At 41.3% G+C, this 25,948-nt stretch overlaps 1 protein-coding gene across 1 annotated transcript; it reads left to right on the forward strand.

Moving 5' to 3' along the window:
- Nucleotides 1-987: 987 nt before the first annotated feature.
- LOC149779132 (uncharacterized) lies at nucleotides 988-23,504 on the forward strand. Its single transcript, XM_089938401.1, has 3 exons — nucleotides 988-2,009; nucleotides 3,077-3,134; nucleotides 23,478-23,504. Exons 1-3 carry the CDS (start codon nucleotides 1,783-1,785, stop codon nucleotides 23,502-23,504), a joined length of 312 nt encoding a protein of 103 aa, XP_089794527.1. The 5' UTR covers nucleotides 988-1,782.
- The last annotated feature ends 2,444 nt before the right edge of the window (nucleotides 23,505-25,948 follow it).

Consider the following 25,948-nt stretch of genomic DNA (forward strand, 5'->3'; position numbering starts at 1 on the left):
AGTTCGCAATATATGTTGAGGACGATGACATAATATATGAGGCATGATAATGTATTTGAAAATTATAGCAAGTTGTAATTTTCAAAATAACAAAGGACAGAAAAATATAAAAGTATAACTTTCCAATGCCTCCAGATTAGACACTTATTATAAAGAAACGAAAGTTTTGATGGTCTATATATCAAAAGTTTAAATTGAACACACTCCATTTTGGAAGTAATGATTCGGTGATTATTTCAACTGTATCAAATTGATAGCCTTCTGCCTATTTAAAGTAACACGTGCTATAGTCTCGTTTCATTACTCTTTTTGACTGTATCTAAAATGTTATTCAAAAGATTCTACATGATCATGCAGGGTATGTATACAATTTACTTTAGTTTAAACGATACATTTTATTTTGAATACTGTTAATTAATAAATCAATTAATCATTTCATTAATTAATGTTGTGTTATGTCTATGTTTGGCTTCTAATATGTTTTTCTTTTGAACACCGCCAATAGGTGAAGGGTACTTGGATCATTGTTTGGAATAAATATTATGTAAAGGAATGGTTTCTAGTGAATGTCTCGATTGGATAAGATGTGTGATGCCCAAATGGGATGTGTGAGGATTAAATAGAATTTGTGAGGATTGTGATATATGACCATAGAATGGCTATGCGACGTTCCCAGGTTAAATGTTTATAATAATCATTAACCTTTGTAAAACTATTCCGATAATTTATCATTGTATATTAGCAACAGTAAATCGAGATAACACTTAATTTATGACCTAAACGCTATTTTCTTCCTGGTTCATTTGTATACATGTATTGTTTCCATTATCATACAATGCAATCCAATGTTTCTATATAACAATATAATAACTAACGCAATCTCCTAAACAAGGAATCCCCTTCACGTTATTAGAGAGTATGTTCTAATGAGCGTCTCAAACCATAAGAGGGGAGATAATGGAGAAATCCTACCTTCATTAAATATTCGTACATTCAGATATGCAAATGTATCCTCTAAAAACGATGGTTTTGATTGGTTGTACAATACATTCCTCAGAAACAATCCCATAAACCACCAATTCTACTTCCTGCTTCCGCTTGAACCAAAATTCGTGCGAACGCCTTTCAAATTTGAGCGATAACGATTAATAATTGCTGCATCTTAGTTACCATATTCTCGATTCATATATATTTAAAAATTGTTAGACATATATGTAATTATAATTAATCACGCTTTGATTTATTTTACAGTTTATCATAGTGCGCAAATTTAACAAACTAGTTTGTATAGACCATAGTCACGTTACCAACTGCCAGACCAATTTGAATTTTCGTTTCAGTCCTTTTAAGTTTTATCAATTTGACTTTATTTTCTATTTGTTGTGAATATTGGCTGAATTTATTTGATATTGTACTTGCATTGCTAAGTTTTTTTTTGTTCATTTGTATGTATTAGTGTTTAAATTTGATTACTACCTAAGTAAGAAGTTTGCATATTCACATACTAGTTAAGGTATTGGAACTGATAGCGTGAAGAATATACTAGAAAATATTTTATTAGTTATATTCATTTGATACGTTTTTACCCCAAGATAGTAGTTTGTTTTCTGAAGTGTTTATGATTAACTTCCATTTTATTACACTTGATCTGGTGTGAAAAGTATAATTTAGTGTTTATGTAATTTATATTTTCTTTTTAGAAAGACAGTTACTTATTTTAAATAGTGGATATTCATTTCATATTCATTGTATATTTTGCATAGCTGCCGCATACTTGTCAGAATGTCGAGGAGCATTTTCGTTGCAGGTGATTCCAATTTGAAGCAACTCAGTTGTCTTCTGAATCTTCCCAACTTATTCCTGTTGACTATTCCTGGTGCGAAATTGGTTGGAGATGTCACCAATTTTAAATCCAAAGTGTTAGATGTTGTCCGAGCCCAAAAACCTGACCTGCTGATTCTTCACATAGGTTCGAATGATGTTGGAAAAGATGTTAGCATATTTACAAGGTATTTTTACTTGTAAATTTGACTTTGAAAACATTTATTATTTGTGCCCAATATTTGCAGCATAACTATTATAAATTTATATTGTATATTTAATTTATTATATTGATCTTACAGAGTACAACTAGCTAGTGATGAATTCCAAATATTCTCTCTAATTATAATATAACCAGCATAATTTTCAATAACAAATTTACATGATTAGCATCCATATTGACTACTCGTCATACAGTCTAAGACACTGACCCTGATATTTATGTTTTGGGGTCAAGGTTTTATTGCCTAATTAATTGTGCTTGTGTAGCATGTTTTGATGTCACCTAGCATCATATTGAGAAGTCAGATTTCAGAAATATCTCAAACTTTATGCAGCCCGTATTGATACTTTTCTACAAATTAAAGTCACAATGATTTAGCGAGATTGTTCTTACTCTGATGCCTTTTTTCTAATAAATTAAAATTCTCACACAATCATGTGGACCTGATTTCAAGTTATGTTGGCCTACATTTCATTTGCCTGAAATGTGATTTATGCCGGGAATGCCATAATCAGATTAAGTTGAAGTATGTTTCTTTAACAAAATGAATAAAAACATAAAAGTATTGAAGAAAGTGTTTCAGTGGCTTCATTTAATTCAAGATTCTTGTCACAATTTTAACTGATTTTGGTATTCTCAGCTTCCAACAATCTACATTTATTAACTAATAATCCACCAAATGCCACAAATAAACAGGCTTAACATCAGGAGGAGGGTAACATTAATTAGGTAATACATATTGCACTTTATGACAATACAATTTTTACATTGCTACAACAAAAATGAAGTGTGTTGATTGTTCCGAAATCTTGCCATATGATGTCAAAATGGGATATTTATTTTTGCTTAGAGCTTGAGAGTTGAACAAAATAACCCTGGTAGCAGATGTTTTTAAATTTTTGTATCATTTTCTTTATATTTCCCAAATGGCAGCAGTTACTATGGTGGTGAATTTCTGAAATTTTCACAGTTTTATTAGTCATGTTTTGTTTGCATTTTAGTTAATTCTTTTTGTGCACTTCTTGCTTTCAGTTGTTACAGAGACTTTATTCGTCAGCTGATGGAAATGAATCCCACGATGCTGGTCACTGTTTGTGGAATTCTGCCAGTAGTGAAAGGGGTCACATTAGCGACAATGGGAATTAGCATTACAGACCCCCCCCCCCCGGGTCACTTTAGCGGCAATGGAAATTTAACATGGAGAAAAATCGTGGGTCACTTTAGCGACAAGGGAAATTAACATGGGAATAAATCGTGGGTCATTCTAGCGACAAGGGGAATTGAACATGGAACTATAGTGTGGGTCTGTCTAGCGACAAGGGAAATTAACATGGGGAAAATTGTTGGGTCACTCTAGCGACAAGGGAAATTGAATATGGGATTTTTTTAATTTTTTTTTTTAAATTTAAAAAAGGGGTAGGCAATTGAAAAGTCATTCTCTTTTCGAGAAATATGGGTGGCCCTGAAAAGGGCCTTTGGGTTTATGTTAATGTATCCATTAACATAAAGGGCACCGCATTGGTCTTCTTCTTGTCCTTAGGCTGCGTCTCACTGTTGGCCCGTAAATCAGCACTCTTTTGAGGCATCCTTGTCTTTCTACGTAGATCCTACGTATCCACAGACTGGTGTTTGTCCTGTGGACAACGGTCCACTTGGATCGGACATACATGAGCATGTCCGTTCTAAACATCATGGAAGACACAAGGGTGGATGACTCAACTGTGGTCCACATCTTGAAGCGACGAGAACAGGTGAATCAATGCAGTGAACTGCGCTTATTTATAGGTAGAGGTAGGATTGAAACGGATTGAGTTTATTCACCAATCCAAACACGCGTTACAAAATTCAGTCAGCTCGCATCCAATCCGAAGAGAACAGTCTGTGACGTCACGTGGTCTATATAGATTCGCTAGCGCTTGTGTGCAGTCAATCTATGCGACAGTGATTCAACATGACGGAAATTCAGAAAACGATCCACTGGGGTGCACCAACAGGGGAGACTGCCCAAGGGAACTCGGACTTACTTTCAGAAGAGGTGAATTGGGATTTTGTGGATTTTCTTTCCTCGCAAGAATTTGTTCCGGAACCTTCGTTACCTTCTTCATTACCGCAAGTGGAGAATTTTAGACAGAGACAGAAAGAAGAATTGGAGAAATTTATACAACGACAAAAGGAAGCGGAACAAGCTTTTCTCCTACAGCAACAGCAGCAAGAAGAAGAGGTAAGAAAAAAACAACAGCAACAACAGCAAGAAGAAGTAGCAGCAAAGAAACAAGAGGGTGAAAATCAAACGGTCACTTTGAACATTTTAGCGGAGTTAAGAAGTCTGAAACAAATGTATCAGACTTCTTTATTACGACCGAAGAGAATACGACCTTCCCGAGCTAAACACGTCAACCCTGTGACTAAGCCTACCGTACCACCCTTAGTGATTTCAACCCAATCATCATCATCAACGTTACGCAGTCCAGTAGTAGGCCTTGGCCGTGGCAAAGGCTTAAGGCAGTTAAAGTTGATTGCTTAAGCTCACCTCTACACCATAAAGAAAAAGGCCCTTTTCAGGGCCACCCACATTTCTCGAAAAGAAATACAATTTCAATTTGCCAATAACTCAAAAAAACCCACCCATTTTACCCTTATAGTACGTGTCTTTGTATGAGTGCGTGAGTGTCCATTCTTATTTTAAAATCATAACTCAAAGACACTTACCTTATATCATTAATTTATTCTTTTATTCATTGTTACAATCCAATTCACAATTCACAACACAACACTTTAATTGAAAGTTCATTGACTTCTTCTTTCTCCTTATTTAGTCTCTCTGTTTTTTAAATTTCTTCACCGTCACACTCTTTTCCTCTTCTTCCTCCTCACTTTCTTCCCTTCTTCTTTTCTTCTCCTGTTTCTTTTTCTTCACCTGTCTGCTTTCTTCCTCTGAAAAATCCCTCTCTTCTTCCGAAGAATCCCTCTCTTCTTCTGAAGAATTCCTCTTTTCTTCTGACTCCTCTTGTTTCTTTTTTGGGCAATCTGGAGACCAATGTCCTTTTTCTTTACAATAATAACAGGTATCTTGACTTTTGTCTTTTTTAGTCCCTGTTTTTGTTCTTTTTTGACGGTCTGGACACTCTGAAGACCAATGCCCTTTCTTCTGACAGATATAGCAAGTATCTTGACTTTTATCTCGAAAGGAAGGAGAGTAGTCCGTAGGCTGGTCTGAAGAGAATTTTCTAATGACCCCTCGCAAAGCTCTGACGAAACGTTCGATTTGGTTAGTCTCTTCCATCGTTGTGCTCGGCTTGAGAGTGAAATGAATAGTGAAACGACAAGACACACACCCTTTTATATACGCTGGTCTGCCATGACTATAAATTAGTCTATGGTGTTTAAACTTGAGTCATTTGACGTTTTGCACTCAAGATGAAACGATCCTATTCATTCGAGAAGAAAGAAGAAGAAGAAAGTAAGAGGCAGAAACGTGATCTATCGCCTCGTACCAGGGCTGAAATCTTGGCACAAATTCATGCCAGTGATTTTGAAGAGGACATGAGTGAACCAGAATTTGAAACCTCTAAACCAAGTTCACCACTCTTAGTCAACCCTGAAAAGTACTATTCCATTCGAGAAACGGAAAAGCGCTCCTCTAGAAAATTTAGAACCACGGCTTACACCTACACGGTGAAGTTTAAAGATTTCAAGTCCGACGTACCATTGGAGAAAGCAGAAGGGTTTATCACCGAGATGTGGGATTCTTTGCTCACCTCACTCAAGCGACAATGTCAACCCAAAGAAGACGATCGCTTGACACTATCCATAGATCACGACAGCTTGAAATCCCCTGTTTGGATCGAGTTTAGCAGACCCGCAGAACTGACCCCTTCCAAAGTCATGGACAAGATACAACACGTACAACAATCCAATGACCAGTTTGACATCACCGATGGTAAAGCCACACTGAAAATGGCTCACGTCTCTCTTCCTCAAGGGACAGGACGCAAAAAGGTCTTATTGGTGAACGACCTTCGCAGCACCAAAAAGAGTCTCGTCCAAATTAACAACCCTCAAGACCAGATGTGCTTAGCCCGAGCCATCGTGGTGGGACGAACCTATGCCAACAAGAACGACACGGTAGAATGGAAAAGAGCCTGGAAAACTATTCAACGATCCGATCGAGCCAAACAACGAAACGAAGCAGAACTCCTGTTGCAACAAGCTGGCCTGTCCAAAGACACACCCTGTAGCATTCCTGAAATGCAAAAATTGCAAGATGTCCTAGCTCCACGCTACACCTTGAAAGTGCACCCTCAAGAAATGCGTGGACCTCTGTTGTTTCGAGGTCAAGATTTTAAGGACGGAAAATACATTCATGATTATTATCACGATGACCATTTCGATACCATTACCACTATCACCGGATTCCTGGGATATGTTTATTATTGTGAGAAATGTGATTATGGTTATAACAATCGAGAGCAACACAAGCATTGTGGATGGAAATGCCCAGGATGTTTGGCCTCTCCACCCTGTCTGAGCGAAGAACCAGTGCCTTGTTCAACTTGTCTGCGCACGTTTGTCAGCCCTACCTGTTACCAACAACATCTGAAGACGCAAGGTTCACAGCAGAAATGTGCTTGTCAACTCCTGAGATTGTGCCCTACGTGTGGACAAGGCCTACGTGCCAATAATACCAAGGCACACGTATGTTCAGGAAAGAAAAAATGTCACATTTGTCACCACATCGTGGACTTGGAACACCAATGAAACGTGCAAAAATACCAACCCCCACCAGAGGAAGAGGACGGTCACAAGAAGAAAGGCAATTTCATCTTTTTCGATTTCGAATGCATGCAAGAGACTGGCATTCACATTCCTAATTTCTGCGTGGCTCATCGAGCGTGCGAGAAGTGCATTCAAGAACCTATCTTCAGTCATTGCCCTCACTGCAGCAAGATTCCCGGAGGGCGTGAAAAAATCTTTCGGGGACCGAACACGTTAGCCGATTTTGCCCAATGGGTCTTAGATCCCATCGACAAGACGTGGAGCAAAGAGGACATCGAACGTTACGGAGATTGTCATCGTCATGCCACAGTGATGGCTCACAATTTCTCCGGATAGGATGGACAGTTTCTTTTGAGGTACTATACGGAACAAGGCACCGAGCGTCCTAAAGTGACTTTGAACGGAGCCAAAATAATTTTCATGCAAGTGGGACAAGTACAGTTTAAAGATTCGATGAGTTACTTGGCCAAGCCTTTGAGCCGAATGCCTAAAACGTTTGGAATGACAGAAATGGCTAAAGGGTACTTTCCACACTTTTTCAATACGGAAGCCAATCAACACGCCGTTCTACCCCATTTACCTGAGGCTCACTATTACGACCCCGACAACATGCGTACCGAACAACGAGAAGCTTTCTACGCTTGGTACCAGGCTCACGCCTCGGACCCTTTCGACTTTCAGGAAGAAATGCTAAAGTATTGTCGTTCCGACGTGGACATTTTACGGCGTTGCTGTGGAAAATTTCGAGAACTGTTCATGGAACAGGGAGGGGTCGATCCTTTGAAATAAGCTTGCACCATTGCCAAAGCGTGTTCCTTAGTGTATCGACAACGATTCATGCCTGGAAACACCGTGGCTGTCATCAGCCCTCAAACGACCCACTTCGTCAAACGTCAATACTCGGTCAAAGCCCTACGTTGGTTACATTACTTGTGCGACAAGGAAGACAAGTGGATTCAGCATGCCCGCAACGGAGGGGGGCGAAAAGACCATCGGAACGTATTCGGTCGATGGCTGGGACTTAGAAAACCCCAAGATCGTGTACGAGTTTAACGGTTGCTTATTTCACGGATGTCCCATCTGTTACCCTGACCGTGGCACTAAAAATCAGATTTTACAGCGAACCATGGAAGACTTGTACCAGGACACTTGTCAGCGACGCCTAAAGTTAGAACAGCAAGGATACCAAGTGGTGGAAATGTGGGAACACGAGTACGATCACCGTATGAAAACCGATCCCGAGTTTAAACGCCTCGTAAAAAGTTACCAGTTCATGGACCCGCTGAACCCGAGGGATAGTTTGTACGGAGGAAGGACCAATGCCACCTGTTTGCTGTACCAAGCCGACGAAGAAGAAATCAAATACTTGGATGTGTGTTCGCTGTATCCCTACGTGTGCAAATATTGTCGCTTTCCTGTAGGGCACCCGCAATTGCTGATGGAACACATCGACCTGAAAAACATTCGACAATACGAAGGCTTGATCAAGTGTAAAGTTTTGCCTCCCACGAACCTATACCATCCCGTCTTACCTCACCATTGTCAAGGCAAACTGATGTTTCCATTGTGCCGTACTTGTGCCGAAACGTGCAACCAAGACCAACCTTGTCAGCACACCCAGGAAGAACGTGCCTTGACGGGAACCTGGGTCAGCGTAGAATTGTTCAAAGCTCTGGACATGGGATACCAACTGTTAGAAGTGTACGAAATTTGTCACTTTCCCAAGACACAACAATACCACAAGGGTGACCCCACGCAGAAAGGCATTTTCGCCGACTACGTGGATGCCTTTTTGAAACTGAAACAAGAAGCCAGCGGCTATCCTTCCTGGTGTCACACTCCCGAAGACCAAATAAAATTCAAAGCGAAATACTATGAACAAGAAGGCATCTCTTTAGACCACATCGAGAAAAACGAAGGCAGGCGATCGTTTGCCAAAGTGATGTTAAATTGCTTGTGGGGTAAAATGGCACAACGACCGTGTTTACCCAAGACGGAATATTTGACAGAACCTTCCCGCTACTTCCAGATGATTCACGACAAAACCAAATACATGAAACACGTGGACGTCGTTCGCGAGGATTTGATCTTGGTCAATTACGAAGAAGATCTGGACTTTGTACAAGACGACCCTTTTGGAAATGTCATCATTGCGGCTTACGTGACAGCTCATGCTCGCTTAAAATTGTACGAAGCTTTAGAACTGTTAGGAGAACGCGTCCTGTACTTTGACACGGACAGTTGCATTTACATCCATCACCCGAGTCAACAGCACCCTAACATCGAAGGAGACCGTTTAGGAACCTGGACAGACGAGCATCCCGACGACAAGATTCTAAGTTTCGTCAGTGGCGGTCCCAAAAATTACGGCTACGAATACCGTGACAAACAAGGAGAAGTGCACACGACGTGCAAAGTGAAAGGACTGACTCTGAATTATCGTACCAGTCGTGTGGTCAACTTTGTGGTATTGAAAGAAGCCTTGCAATCGGGAGAGGATGCAAACTTTAAAGTGACCACCTACCAGCCGAACAAGATTGTACGTTTACCCACTCATCACATCGTCAGTCGACCCTTGGAAAAAGTCTATCAAATCGTGTACCAGAAGCGAGTGCGACTTCCCAATCATTTCACCTTACCGTATGGACACGTTGGTATAGAACATTGGTTGTAAGAGGATAGTCACCCACCAGAAAGATGACTTCGCCACAGCAAGAATCAAGTGAGAAACCCGATGAGAACTCCAAGTTCAAACCCTACCATTTTCCAGTCTTCTTACCTGACTATTGTGATTGTGCCCGTCGATTGGACACGTTTCAGAAATGGCCTACGGATAGGGATGGATTACCTTCTTCGCATGTTTTAGCTAGAACAGGATTTGTCTACTTGGGACCTGAGTCAGGATTGGGATACGAGGTACAGTGTTTCGCTTGCGGACTGAAGTTACGATTGGATCTATGTATCTATAAAGATTCAGCTATTCTGGAACATACTCGATGGTCTCCGCTCTGCCCTTACCTTTCTATGGCCTTTCCGCCCATCACACCACGGTACAATGTTGACGGTACCTTAGAGACGGTACCTTCCAGAACTAGACATAAAAAAACATAAAAAAGGAAAGATGTAGAAGCTGGAGACTGCATTGCGACTAGTATAAAAAGGGGGCTATGGTCAAGATCGATAGTTCATTGTGACTACCAAGACCGAGCGAACAAGATGAATACTTTCAGAGAAACACAGAATAAGTTGTTTAGAAAGGCACAATTCAAGTGTGAGGCTTCGGAAGTGGAATGCGATTGTGAGCCTTGCGATGGGTACGATGCTGTACATTGTGACCTGAGCGATGCCGTAAAGCATCATGGGAACTTTAGTGTCACTACCCCTATCATGGAAAGTGATGCTGTGCGTGTCAAACCTGAGGGATGTGAAAGCGATGCCGCTCGTCCTCTTGGACATTTTACTGGGTTTAAAGGGGAATGTTCACCTTCACGTCTACCCCCCTACGGATGTCATCCAGCCCTGAGCAAACTCCTGTTCATGTCACCCAACCCTCACCGAAACGAACCTGTGAAAGACGAATATTCGTTTCCTGTGCGTTTGTCGGAATACTGCGACTTTGAAAATCGTCTTCAATCGTTCAAAGGAAAATGGCCTAAGTATCTGGGAGGACCGACTCTCGAAGAATTAGCCAGAGCCGGATTTTTCTACGTGGGCGAAGGAGATAAAGTCAAGTGCTTCAGTTGCGGTGTGTCACTTCACCACTGGGAACCGCAAGATTCGGCCTACGTAGAACATGCTCGATGGTCACCGAATTGTCATTACTTACCCTTAGTGGGACCGAGACATTGAAGTAACTTACCATAATCTGTTCATGGATACTTTACAAGAGAACATTCGTGCTTTGCCTGTGGAGTTGAGAGAACGCATTTACCGAGAGCTGGTCAAAATGCAAGTGAAACGTAAAGAACAATTGCATCCGTTACGTCACCGGTGTTTGAACCACTGGTACCTGAAGGCTATACAAGGATTGATTCAATTGAAAGTGTTCCATTGGACAGACATTGATCAACGATCCCCTGGTTTTAAAAAGGATTGGCTTGTTATGGACGATTCTATCTACTACATCATTGTAAACTTACTACATCGAATTCCAGAGGAAGAGTTAACGAATTACCAACATCTTGAACACAATGTCAACTTAGTGAAAGAGGAAACTTCTGAACGAATTGTAATGTGTAGATCAGTGACTAAACGATTTAAATTCGACACTGAAGTAAAACCATGTTTGTGCAAAGAGTACATTTCTTGTGTCAGACCAAAGAGGATTTAGTATGACCTATTCATGGATACTTTGCTAGAGAACATTCGTGCTTTGCCTGTGGAGTTGAGAGAACGCATTTACCGAGAACTGATCAAAATACAAGTGAAACGCAAACTCAAAGTTATTCATCCGTTTTTAAATTATGCTCTGTTCCAAAGTACAAGAAGACTGATTATGAGTGGATATTACATTAGGCACAAAGTTAAACGAGGCTATTGGCAACCAACCAACGATTCCAAAAACAGTGTATATACTTATGGATACTTTACAAGAGAACATTTTGGGCTTGCCTGAGGAGTTGAGAGAAAGGATTTGCCGAGAGCTGTATTGCTTCCGAAACAAAGAGACTATAAAATCAGGCTGCCATGCCACGGCTTATGTCTCATGTCATTGAACAGATTCCGTGGAAGGAACTCAATGACCATATTCAAACCGTGGATCATTACCATCGATTATTACAAGAACTGTATCCATTCAATTTGGGACGACAAGTGGTGTGTGTCTTAGTGACTTGTTTTCTGGGATTTCGTTTACCAGCCGATTCCTTGTGGACTCTTTACGATCAGTACTTACCACCTCAATGGCCTTAAATGGTCACGAAAAACTCCTTTTGCTCAAAGCCTTGCGTTTTCATCTGGATACTTCTCGACCTCAACGGGAAAAAAAGATTCGTCAACTTTTAGCTACCCAAGACGTGTATGACGATGTGTGTGTAGCTTGTGACTTACATCCCCATTGGACAGATGTCCGTGCCTGGAAAGAATGGGGTTTTGAGGCTTGGACCCAAGAAGTGGCCCAGTATGCACGAGAATTGTTCAAGGAAAAAAGTTACTTTTCAACCTGTGTTAGTGACCGTACCAGAAGAACCTGTCACCCAGGACGGGACTGTCGTGGACAGGCCTGAAAGACCCTTTCGGGAGGACACTTGTGTGACCTTACCCCCTACTATAGAACTGGTTAGAACATTACCCGAAACATGTTGTTGTACAGACACTTGTTTTTATTCCACGTTAATGGTTATCATGTGCCTTTTATCCTTGTACTTAAGCCTTTGGCTTTTATGTATTTTTGTCTTTCGTATTCATGTTTGAAAAAAACATTCAATAAACGTGTTCTGAAAAAGTATATAAACTCTTGTCTTGTTTGTTTTCGTGTCACAAGTGACATTTCTCACACAATGGCTACCTCTGCTGTCTCTGCTCCCTCTTCCTCTACTGTCAAAGTCATCGACGAACACTTAGATCGTGCCAGTTGGGAGGCTTTGTATCTTCGCCATCCCTTTAACATGCTCATTGCTGGACCTAGCGGTTCTGGCAAAACCGAATTCGCCAAACGTTTGATCGAACATAAACATCATTTGATCGATCGGCCACCTCAGCGGATCGTGTGGTGTTACAAAGAGTGGCAATCGGCGTACAGCCTCTTGCGAGAAAGTCAAGGCGATTCCATCGTGTTTGTGGAAGGCATTCCTAAAGAAGAAGACGGCATCGTCTCTGACTTTCGTCAAACCCATTTGGTCATTTTCGACATGTTAGGAGAAGACGAAGAAGAAATTAAACTGTGGTTCACGCGCAAAGGGCATCACCGTAATGCCAGTGTCGTTTACATCACCCAAAATTTGTTTCAACAAAGTAAAGCCCATCGCACCATCAGTCTCAATGCGTATTACGTGGTCTTGTTTAAAAGCCCTCGAGATAAATCGCAAGTGCAAGTCTTAGCCAAACAGTTAGGAACGCCCTGGCTGACTCAGGCGTACGACGATGCCACTCAAACTCCACACGCCTATTTACTCGTCGATTTGAAACCTACGACCCCCGAGGGTTTGCGATTTCGTACCCACTTGTTTCACCACTGGTGCCAAGACGGAGGGCCTGTCCTGTACACGTCTCCGTCCTCGACTTCATTTCACTCCACATAAAAAAAAATCTATAAAAACCTCAGACCTTTTTTCGTCTGTCTCACACAGTGTGAACATGACGTCCCTTCAGTCGCATCTTCCCGTCAAATTGATTCGTGCCTTGTATGGCATCAGTCGAGAAAAAAATCCACAAACACGAGCTCGTGTCTTAGAAGCTAGTCTCAAAGAAGTCTTACGATGGTTCACGGTGACGGCACGTCAAATACTCCAAGGAATCATTCAGATTCCTCATCAAACTAAACGCTTTTTCGATCGAAACAAAGTCGCTTTGGTCCAACTGGCCGATCCCCGCATCGACACTCAAACCAAAAAACAAATCATTTTGAAACCTGGAGGGAGCGGTACTCTAGGAGGGGTCATCATTCGCTCTCTCTTAAGATGGGATCCTAATGCCCCCAAACTTCTCCCCAAGAAAAAAGTCCAACGAAGCCCCAAGAAGAAAAAGAAAAAGACCAGGTCCCCAAGAAGAAAAACTTCTCCAGTGGCGGGACCCTCCTCTGACCAGACACCACCCCGGAAAAAGAAAAGAAGCCCCCAGAAAAAGAAACAGAGAAAAAGTCCCCAGAAAAAGAAAAGCCCACAGAAGAAAACTAGTCGCAAGAGAGGCACTTCTTCTTCGGCCAGGACGCAACCTTACACTCGCAAACCACGACCTGCCACAGCGGTGACTGCGTCTCCGGCAGCCTCACGTTCATCCACTTCTCCGTTGATGACACCAAGAACTGAAGAGTACTTGGAGACGTTGATCACACCAAGAACTTCTCCGTTGATGACCCCCAAAAGAACTTCCCCAGTGGCAGGACCCTCTAATTTAGTGGCAGTGGCTGCTGCTCACAAAGTACCTTCTCCTAAAATCAAAGTTCAAGAAAGATCGGGCATGTTACAAAGTTTACTGGATTTGTCCAAGCAAGAACTGGCTCGATTTAGTCCGTTACGTACCCCTGCACGACGTGTCATGCCTGTCCTCAAACTGATACGACGTAAAGACAATCAGTGGCGACGCGTTCCAGTATAAAAAAGGTGTGTAACCAAGTAGGGTATCAGTGTTTTTTGGTGCTCCTGAAGACTCAAAGATGTCACCCTCCAGAAAACTACAAGGAAAGAAAAGAAAAGGACTGCCACCACGTTTAGCCAAACATGGGGACATGTTATCTGTCCTGTCCAAAGCTTCTCCACCTCTACGAAAAAAACTCATTCAATCGGCCTCCAAAGAGGTCATCGATACCGTGTGCGAATGTGTTTGAACGTTTTGAAAGGCACGATCCCTTTGTCCAAACACCAGAAACAATGCTTAAGCAAACATCGTCACGTTCTTCGCCAAATGGTTCAAAAGAAAATTCCCATTCGTCAAAAAAAAGAAGATGTTGGTCCAACGTGGAGGTATTTTACCCCTCTTGTTAGGCCCCATACTGAAAGGAGTCTTGGGAACCATGTTGGGAGGACTGGTGGGAGCAAGATAAAAAGGCCCTCGGAAGTCCCAAGATCTCAGAATCAACCCCTGACAACCCCATGGAAGGACGAAAACTAGCTTTAGTACCTTACAAACGATGGATGGAATACCATCGGTGGCAAGAACAACGCACCCCGCCTTTACCTCCCAATCCCAATTTGAGCGAGATGTCCCAGTTACAACACGAATTGCAGTCCTTGATGGATCGCCAAGATTTATCCGAAACAGAAAAATCGCAAAAGTACGGTCAACTTTTGCAACGACTGCAACTCTTTCACCAGAAAGCTTTAGACGAAACAGCTCTACCCACTTTGAAAGATTTTAAGACCTTGATGAAAAGTCCAGCACCATCACCAGTACCAGTACCAGTACCACCAGTACCAGTGACCAAGACAGAAAAAGGAAAAGAAGAAGAAGAAGAAGGGTTTCAAACTCCACCAGAAAAAGTACGCAAGTTAACAACACCACCTACCTCCAGAATTGGATGGATTAAAAAGATGATGGCCACCCCTTCTTCATCACAAGAGAAAAAGAAAGTGAAGACAGAAGTGAAGACAGAAGTGAAACAAGAACCGATATCCCCCGCTCAGATATCCTCCTCTTCAACACCTATTGCCGGTCGCACACGCAAAGCATTGCAATCCAAGAAAGTACCCCACGAGAAAAAGACTAACATCCTCCAAGAGTGGGTGTCTTATTAACACACAAACACAAAAAAATGGAAAAAGTCTTAGCCAGCATTTATTACGATCCCTCTCCTCCTGCAGGTTACGCAGGAGTTCAAAAATTGTATCGTGCTGCCAAAACGCGACTGAAAAGTCTCCGTTTACCTCAAGTGCAACGATGGTTACAAGAACAAGCTACCTACACTTTACACAAACCCATTCGACGCAAGTTTGCCAGAAGTCGCACCCGAGTGGAAGGCATCGATCATCAATGGCAAGCCGATTTAGCCGATGTCTCTCATTTGGCCAGCTACAATCGTGGCTACAAATATTTGTTTTGTGTCATCGACGTCTTTTCCAAATTTGCCTGGGTCGTGCCCTTGACTTCCAAATCGAGCAGCGAGTTAGTGCGAGCCCTGCAACGGGTGTTGAAACAAAGCGGTCGTCACCCTCTTCGATGGCAAACGGACAAAGGCACCGAATTTCTGAACCAAGCTTTCCAAAAAGAATTAAAGAAACGTGACATTCATTCTTTTACCACCGAGAATCCCGAAACCAAAGCCAGCATCGTGGAACGTTTTCAACGCACTTTGAAAGAACGCATGTGGAAATATTTTACGCATCACCACACTCTGAAGTACATCGACATCTTACCGCACCTGGTGCAAGCGTACAACCAATCTTACCATCGAAGCATCGGACGTGCCCCGCAAGACGTGACTCCCGAGAACGAAGTGTTGGTGTTTGAGCGCCTGTTTGGTACGTCCCCGACGAGGGCTGTCCCCAAGAAAAGTGGAGAGTTCGCCGTAGGAGATTGGGTGCGCATTGGCAAAACCAAACGCACTTTCGACAAAGGTTACTTACCTAACTGGACGACCGAATTGTTTCGCGTCACTGGACGAGTGCATGGCCGTCATCCTGCCGTCTATAAATTGGAAGACATGAACGGAGAAGTGCTCAAAGGAACGTTTTATTTGCCCGAGTTACAACGTGTCACCAAAAAAGAAGACGAAGTGTACGACATCGAAAGCATTCTCGAACGCAGAACCCGTAAAGTGGGCAAACGACGTGTCAAAGAAGTCAAAGTACGTTGGAAAGGATATCCACCCAGTTTTGATTCTTGGATCGACGCTTCGCAAGTCATCGACTATAAAAAGAAGTGACCATCATGCCCTTTCACACAGCAGACGCAGCTACGTCGACCACTGCTTCACCTAGTTCTTCTGTGCAAGATTTACAAAAACAACCCTTGTGGGTGTGGTGTGGAGAACGTGTGCCTAAAACGCAAATCGTCTTTTTCTGCCAAATCTTCGTGGTGTATTGTGTCATCGGGGCAGCCATCGCCAATTTGAGTTTGCAACAAGGAGACAAACAATTGTGGACCATTTTATTGAGCAGTTGCATCGGTTACCTGCTTACCAATCCCTCCCTGAAATTCTCCTCAAACGGGAACCTTGTGTCCAGTGCCAGTGTCAGTCACCACTCCAACCACAATGAGAACCCCATTTTGAGCGGAGACACGCCTCTGACGTCCAGTAACCCCTCGGACAGCCACAGAACTCTGGAATTATGAGTCACGAAAACCAATTTTACTTAACCTTACCCAGTGACAGTTCCATGGAGGTGTTTCCCCACAACACGTTGTGCTGTTACACGGCCAAATTACCTCAAGCCATCCCCTTAGATCACGAAGCCCATTGGGAAGTGGCTTTAGTAGAAATGATTCACCCTACACAAATCCAAAACATCACTGATAAGCAAAACTTTTTTGAGGTCGAAATCCTGAACGAACAATTACAAAAGACCATGAATGACATCGGTGGGTTTTCAGGGATCACAAGACCAGCCAGCAATCCAGCCTTCAGTATCTACGCCGTGAAAATTCCGGCAGGGTTTTACTTTAGTGGCCAACATTTGGTGGACACTATTGCGGACAGGTTCGAGTTAGCCTTTGGCAAAGCCCTGAACAAACTAACTAAACGTGTCACCCTGGAGTACCATAAAGTGGCTCGTCGCTTACTGATGAAATTTCCGGATACCCAAATGATGTCCATCAGTTTCAATCGTGACTTGTTTGATATTTTAGGTGGAGACACAAAAATGGCTCCAAATTTCAATCCGAAGATCAACAACAATATGGAATTTTACAAGTATTTTCGATTCCCTGTAGAACTGAACCAAGGACTGAATTTGATGTTCGTGTACTCCGATGTGGTGGAGTATAACGTGGTGGGACACACCTCCGTACCGTTACTGCGTGTCATTCCTTTCAAAGTGGATAGTACCACGACCAGTGACCAGGAAGGTGGAAACACTTACCACGTCCACCGGGAATTTGTCCATCCTCATTATTTGCCGGTCAGCAAGTCGTATTTGGACACGGTCAACATTGCTATAAAAGGAGATTTGGGACAAAATATTTCATTCACCAAAGGAAAAGTCATGGTGAAACTCCATTTTCGAAAACGGTTCTCTCACGACTCGTAAGTCATGTATCCAGTGTACCGAGGGGTTGCTCGACAGCGAGGACACGGTTTAGTAGATATGTTAAAATCGGCCTTTCGTTCGGTGGCCCCGGTGTTGAAACCGATGGTGACACGCGGATTGCACGCCTTGAAAGATGCAGCACTGACACAAGGCAAAGAATTTCTCCAAAATGTCATCATCGACAAACAAAATCCTAAAGAAGCCTTCATGAGGGCAGGCAAAAATGTCTTGCTGCAAACAGGCAAAGACCTTTTGGGCCGACGAGACACACCTATAAATGCCCTGCACGCTACCGAATCAAGCATTCAGTAAGGACAAGACAGAAAGAGACGACGAAGAAAACACCCTTTCACCAGACTTCAAGCGAGAAAGGCCAAGAAAAGAAGAACCGTTCGAGACTTAGACGTTTTCGATTATTGAGAAAGAGACAAAAAATGATGCATCGAGAGTCTTGCGCCTGTTCCAAGACGGAACTGGATCTGTTTGCCATGCCCCCCACCATGATGACGATGCAAGAATCCCAATGGGTGGAATTTCACCCCGTCTCCTCATTGACCGAGTCCGCTCCCATCGAGTTTGAAATCAAAGGACAGCCCGAAGATTACATCGATCTGAATAGCAGTTACTTGTACTTGAAAGTCAAAGTTCAAGATAAGAGTGGAGATGCTATAGACACTTAGCCAGTAGCTCCCGTCAACAATTTCATGCATTCCTTGTTCAGTGGAGTGGACTTGTACTTGAACAACAAACTGGTCAGTAGCAGCATGGATACTTACCCTTATCGAGCGTACCTGGAAAATCTCTTGACGTACGGAATAGACGCCAAGAACACTCATCTCAATGCCTGTGTGATAAGGGAAGCTGACGAAGCAGCCCAGTTTGAAAATTTCGAACCTGATGAAAAGAAAGACAACAATGAGGGATTTGTAGAACGAAGAAAGAGAATCATGGGACCCAAGAAAAGTTTAGAACTGATGGATCGTTTGCATTTGGACATGTGGTTGCAAGAAAAGTATTTGCTGAACGTGGTAGATGTCCGCCTGAGACTGAATCGGAGCAGCACCGCTTTCCATTTATTGGCTGATACTGACGATAATTAGAAAACCAAAATCGAAGAAGCCAGACTCTACGTACGCCGCGTGGAAGTGTTACCTAAAGTGGGTAACGACATCAGTCAAACATTGAGCAGAACGACCGCCAAGTATCCCATACGACGCGTGGAAGTGAAAACCTTCACCATTCCCAAGGGACAGCGATCCATGATCGAAGATCATCTGTTCCAAGGACAGCTACCCAAACGTTTGATCGTTGGTATCGTCAAAAATGAAGCCTTCAACGGAGCTATCGCTAAAAATCCTTTCTACTTTAAACACTTTGGCGTGTCCAAGATCGAAGTCAGTTGAGATGGCAAGACCTTGTGTACCCAACCTTTCGAACCTGACTTTACCAAGAAGAATTACTTGAGATCGTACTTGTCCTTGTACGAAGCCACGGGACAGTTAGGAACCAACACCAGTCATGGTATTACGTACGACGATTATGTAGGAGGCTATGCTTTGTGGGCTTTCGATTTCACTCCTGACCAAGGCAGCGACGAGGGACATTTCCACCCTATAAAATCCGGCCAGATTCGTGTGGAAATTCAGTTTGCAAACCGAGACCCTGATGTAACGGTGAACGTCATCCTGTATGCAGAATTCGATAATACCATAGAAATCAACAGTTTGAGAGAAGTCATTCTAGATTACTAGAAACCATGGAAGATTGTTATCCCTCTTTACCTAGTGGAGAAACTTTGGACATGAAATGTGAGGAGACTGTGGAAGAAGAAGAAGTGATCATGATGAAGTCGAGATGGCCAGAACAAGAAGCCCATTTAGTCTGCTGTTTTGCCAAACACTTGGTCGAAAAAATGACGGAATTGATCAAGAAAAATTGCTATGGATGTCAAAACGATCATCCCAGTCAAATTCAACACGATAAATGCCTGATGTTGAGTCAAGAAGAAAAATTGGACGAGTATCTGGACGAAGCTTGGAGTCTCATCTCGGACAAAGACGTGTTGCACCAGTGGTATAAAGACTTGCGTGAACATTCTTGTCCGCCATTAACCACTCAAGAGATCCATCGTATCGAAGCTCTCCTGAATCAGAGTGAGGAGACGAAACGAAGAAACGGTTATTTGTCAGACATTTTCAAGCAAAAAGTCAGGATCGAATTGACGACTTATTATTACCTGTGAAGAAGAAGAAAAAACCACACAAAACATGGATACCTGGGAACTTTATTACCTTTTGAACCACAGTTCGTATACGGCTTCTTGGAATCCTGTCGTCTGTGCTAAAGATGAACTCCCTCATCGCAAACCTAAAGACCATCAAGCTTACGTGATCAACACAGACGACAGTCATCTCCCAGGAACCCACTGGGTAGCCGTCTACTTTCCTCAAGAAGGATGTGTGGAATATTTCGATTCGTACGGATTGCCCCCTTTGGAAGACGATATCATTGACTTTATGAGAAGAAATGCTCAGACCACCCGATTCAATAATGTGAAATTACAAGGCACAGATTCCTTGGTGTGTGGACAGTACTGTGTGTATTTTCTGCATCATCGCAGCCTTGGCTATTCCTTAGAACATTTAGTGACTCATTTTGATCCTCGTTCTTCTTCAAGAAATGATGTGAAAGTAGATCGATGGTTTTGTGACCATTATGCTTATCTTTTGTCTCAAGCTAGGAAACGTAGTGTCCATCAATGGCCTAATGATTTCCAACAGTGGAAATCACAATTTCATTCACAACGTTGTCAGCCCTGTTTAAGGTAGATTGTCAATTGAGAAAAAATGTTTGTCATTTGAAGAAAATGTTTCATGTTATAATGTTGGATTAATGTTTAAAATATGTTAAAGTTGTTGCTTAGTGTTAAGTGATTTTTGAATAAAAAATGTTGCGTTTTAAAAAAATGCCTCTGTCTTTTGTTTAGCTATAAGAATGTTTGATTGATGCTCTTTGACTTCTTACTATCCCTCTCATGACACTCATTGAACGTTGCGACTCGAAATCCGTGTGGGGGATGTTTTCCTTCACGTCCGCGCTTTGACTTTAAGAACCGGGGTTGTTTCCAGTCTAACCATCCATTGTCGACTCATCCTCCTACGAAGATGTGCTCCAAACTAGCTAAGCTCAACGAAGCCTACGTGAATTTGCATAGGGTCAGACACAGTCTGATACCGAAGCCAGAAGAAATAGAGAATGTGAGAATGCTAAAAGTCACTGAAGACCTGATAGAAGAGCTCTTCAGAGAAGAAGTGAACAGGGAGAAAGAAGAATGGACAGAGAAGTACAGACTTCAGAGACAGCAGCAACAGCAGCAACAACAACAGCAGCAGCAGCAGCAACCTGAACCTGACAGAGGCTTTGTCGATTGTCGTATCGACACCAAAGAGTTCTTCTTCTCTTTCCGAAGAAGCAGACCTATCGCCAGAAAGTCTATCCTCAGAGGACATCGCATTCTTAGAAACTAAAAAAGATTGCCATAGCAAACAAAAAAAACCCAGCCCTTTTCAGGGCTACCCAATACTCTAGAAAAGAAATAACGATAAATTTGCCAATGTGTGTAGGTAGAGTAGTGTGAATATAAACACTAACTCTTTTTTTAAAAAATGTCAGGGTATGCGTTTGTGTGTTTGTGTTTGTAAGTGCTCAAGTACGTTGGTATGGATAGTAGATTAAAATGATGTCTTTTTTGGCGTTTGAGGTGTATATTTGGGGTTAGATTGGATTGCTTTGCGTATGTGGATAGTGTATTGAAGTGATTAATGAAAAAATTTTTAGAATAGTAATGGGTAGCATAAAAAAGTGAGTGAGTGTTTCTTTTAGGTCCGCGCATTGTTTCTTTGGTCATGATCTAGGTAAGATCAATTTTGTGTTTTTTAGGGGATGTTTTCCTTCACGTCCGCGCTTTCACTATAAATTGAAACTCGTTCGGCAGTCTAGTTACCCTTGTTGATTGATCAACACAAGAATGAATAGCAGAATAAGCAAACTTCTTGAACTCCAGCTACATCTGGAATATGTCAGGCGCCTGTTAAATGAACTGGCCGCGGAGGCTATAGTAGAAGAGGAAAGAATAAAGAAGGAAGAGGAGGAGAGAAGACAGAGGGAAGAGGAGGAGGAGGAAAAGAAAATAGGAGAGAGGATGTCGTACAATATTCCCGAGACAGAGGATTGGGGTGCTGAAGCGAATCATCCTCCCTCTGCGCTCCCAAGAAGAAAGCTGAAAGGAGACTGGGGAAGAAGATGCGTGTGTGGCGCCAGGCCAGGAAGGTGCCATCATTAGATAAGTGCATCTGGAGTTCAAAAAAACCAGCCCTTTTAAGGACTACCCAATACTCAAGAAAAGAAATAACCATAAATTTGCCAATGTGTGTGTGTGTGTCTAGGTAGATTAGTGTGAATATAAACACTAACTCTTTTTAAAAAAATGTGAGGGTATGTGTTTGTGTGTTAGTGATTGTGTTTGTAAGTGTTCAAGGAAGTTTGTGTGAATAGTAGGTTATGGGTTTCTTTATTGTTTCTTAGCGTATGTGGAGAGTATAGTTAGGGTTCTATTATATGAAATGAGAAAGTAGGGGGATGTTTTCCTTCACGTCCGCGCATTGCTTTGTCATGATCTAGGTAAGATCAATTTTGTTTTTAGGGGATGTTTTCCATCACGTCCGTGCTTTCACTATAAGAACCCACCACGTTCGTCGTTCGAACCATTCTACGGAATAATAAAAACGAAGATGGTGGTTACAAGTGACTTGTTCAACAATTTGGTACATATATACAACTGGATAATAGATGGTATCTATGTAGTGGAGAGACTAGAAAAAGAATGGAAGATAGCAGAGTACCTGGACTACGCTAAATGTCTAAACATAGCAAAAGAAGTGATAGCAGGAATGATTGAAGAGGAGGAAAAGAGATTGAGAGGTATGATAAATCCCACCTATGTCAGAGTGGGAAGCCTAAAGGAAGCACTTGACAATGCAAGCAAAGTCAGGTGCTTTCTTGAAAAAATGTCACATGGGACAGAGTGATCTTATGTGGAGAGAGGTCAGGAAAGACTGAAGAAAGGAGAGGAGTTGATGAGAAAAGTGATGGAGGTAGAGGTAAAGAAGATTAAAGAGAGATGGTATAAAGAAAGAAAAGATCAGGAAAACAAAAAGAAACAGGCTGATTTTGAAAGGCTAAATCAAAATTGGATCAAAGTCCAGGAAAAGTTCAGAGCCTTGGGCCATCCAGACTGGATGCCAGAAAAGGAGAAAAAGAAGACAGGAATAGTGACAAAAGTGAGAAGATGGTTGAAGAAGTGGAAGTGTTAGAAGAAGAAACCCAAAGGCCCTTTTCAGGGCCACCCATATTTCTCGAAAAGAGAATGACTTTTCAATTGCCTACCCCTTTTTTAAATTTAAAAAAAAAAAATAATAATCCCATATTCAATTTCCCTTGTCGCTAGAGTGGCCCAACAATTTTCCCCATGTTAATTTCCCTTGTCGCTAGACAGACCCACACTATAGTTCCATGTTCAATTCCCCTTGTCGCTAGAATGACCCACGATTTATTCCCATGTTAATTTCCCTTGTCGCTAAAGTGACCCACGATTTTTCTCCATGTTAAATTTCCATTGTCGCTAAAGTGACCTGGCGGGGGGGGGGGGGGTCTGTAATGCTAATTCCCATTGTCGCTAATGTGACCCCTTTCACTACTTCTGCCTCGAACCACCAGTAACTTTAAATCTTTTCATTGGAACTCTACTGTTTTACCAGACTTACAAAGAGGATGTGCTGCACTAAATGATGTCATTATGAGCTTAAGCCGAGAATGTGATAAGTGCCATTTTATTGACTATAACCCATTGTTTGATCGAAGTATGCATTTGGCACGTGATGGACTCCATGTAAATATAAATGGTGCATATGTATTGAAAACAGTATTGGAGTCATTTGTTGTTAGTTTGGACATGGAGGAGATAAACAGCGCTGAAAAATTTTTATCCTTGGACCTTGTCGATACCCGTATGTCTTATGCGGATGTAGTGAAGCAGTTTCCACCCAGAGATAAACTTAAGTCGATGGATTACAAGGATAAGGTGACTAACATAAATTATAGTTTTTACATAAAATCTAAACTTGCTTTTAAAATGAATAAGGTCACATATTCACATCAGTCTATATTTGGTAAATGATTTTGGTATTACAGCAATATGTCCATGTTAAATCATAATGTTCTGCCCCTATTTGTTTTTAGAAAATGTCAACTTCATGTTTGTCCTTTTTAAAATGACAGGTAAAATTATTAATGTGCTTATTATATACTTAAGAGTAATTGGACTGACCAAAGTACAGAATTTTTTTGTTTACATATATTGTTAATGTTTTATAATTATTTCATTTAAACAGAGCTGCATTTTTAGCAAAAAGCCATTTATTCCCAAATTCAGGAGGTATAAATGATACAGAGTACCTGTTTCAACACGAGTTAAAAAGGTATGAGCATATTGTATTAGATAGAGATAAAGATAAATTGAAAAATGTATCATCTAAAGTAAGAAATTATACTAAAGTCTCCCCTGCCCCCCCCCCCCCCGCATTGTTATCCCTATTTTCATGAGTCAGTTCGTCACATTTTCACATTATGGCCATAAATCTGTAAAGCTTGATATTTTTTCAATAAAATCTGGGTCAATTAATCGTCTTGACCCGGCCACAACGTCTTTTGAATAACTCCTGTCTTGAATTATATGTTGTATAATTTATTTATATTGTCCTAGTGGTGTCATATACCAGTTTCAACTACATGTTCCACTTCATGGTTTTGAGTCAAAGGTTAGGTTAGGCCTACGTCAGGCTTATCCAGGCTGCAACTTTTTAACGATATCTGGGTTTTCACAAAGATTTCATAGTATTATTCATATGAAACGTGAATCATATGATCATGTGTCATATCTACACCCACCCATAAATTGTGAAAGTCATTGACACATCTATTGTTCATAGATCAAAACTCTTATACTCCAGCTTTATCTGTGCAGTAACTTTCTTTGCCATAACTATCTAATGCCAAATAGTTTTGCACTAATATTTTAGCGGAATTGTTTCAGTCGACCTGCTTTGTGTTGGGGGTGAAAGGTTGAATCAGTTATACCACATGTACAGGCTGGAATTGTTATAAGAATTCTGATTTTTCACATATACAGTGATGTTGGTTATATAAACTCACACACAGAAAGCTTGGAATGTCCAGGTATGGTTCAAGGGTTGAAATAGACATAATGTAGCTTTTGTCTTGTCTCAGAGTTTGAAAGTCTTGTTAAATTTTAAAAATAGTTTGAGGAATTGTTCATATGAATCCGATGCTGTCAAGTCCACTCACACTCCAAAAGATGAATGTCAGTTTCTCATAGTTGGTTCCAGTTATGTGACTTTCAGCCTTAACCATCTCACAGTGTGTTAAAATGGCATTAAACATCAGTTCCATCACCATCACACCATTGCCTTTTTGAACATCAAAAAAGTGGGTGTGGGAAGAGACATTTTTATTTCTTATTAAATCTGAAAGATTTTATAAATAAATTTCATGATTATTGTTAGTTTATTTTCCAAAATGTACATAGCTCGCTTGTTTCATAAGTTAGGTTTCACAGCTCAGGCAGATATATCATTCACAAGAAAAAGATATCAATTTTCTCATCCTGACATGCATCACTTTTATCTCTGCTTTATATTTATTTTAATTTCAATAAAAATGAAACTCTTTTCAGTCTCATAGAACTAGAGTTTGTTCTCAGAAAAGGTTTGTTTTTCTCATGTTTTTATTATGTTGATTCCCTTTTTGATATTTCATTTCTGTTCATTTTTTACATTTACAACTAAAATGATTAAAGGTGGATAAATTGTAAGCCAATTGTCAGGTTATATTATATCATTAATCATGTTGGAAAAGCAGAAATATTTCACATTTAAATACAGATTTCTTATTTACATAACAAGTTTTATTCTTAAAATCCTATGATTCAATAAGTACCATCATTATTCTAGTTGAGTTATAAGACCAGAAATTTACCTCTGATGTTGCATCTCATTTGTATTGCAATCACATTTCAGTAAATGCATATTAGCCCACTGTCATGATAATGTGTGACACAATATGTCTTTGGCATGGTTTTGACATCACTATATACCATAGATGCACAAGCCCTTGCCAGTGGGCCTAATCTGACATGTGAACAATAATAATA

This window comes from Sinohyriopsis cumingii, chromosome 17 (assembly GCF_028554795.1).
Source record: "Sinohyriopsis cumingii isolate HCF-2022 chromosome 17, ASM2855479v2, whole genome shotgun sequence".
Classification (NCBI taxonomy): Eukaryota; Metazoa; Mollusca; class Bivalvia; order Unionida; family Unionidae; genus Sinohyriopsis; species Sinohyriopsis cumingii.

What these genes read in the sequence shown, in the direction of transcription:
- LOC149779132 (XM_089938401.1), top strand. Translation starts at nt 1,783, where the DNA reads ATGTCGAGGAGCATTTTCGTTGCAGGTGATTCCAATTTGAAGCAACTC. An exon ending in GATGTTAGCATATTTACAAG is followed by an intron (nt 2,010 to 3,076) that starts GTATTTTTACTT and finishes TCTTGCTTTCAG; the next exon opens with TTGTTACAGAGACTTTATTC. An exon ending in ATCCCACGATGCTGGTCACT is followed by an intron (nt 3,135 to 23,477) that starts GTTTGTGGAATT and finishes CTGTTTTACCAG; the next exon opens with ACTTACAAAGAGGATGTGCT.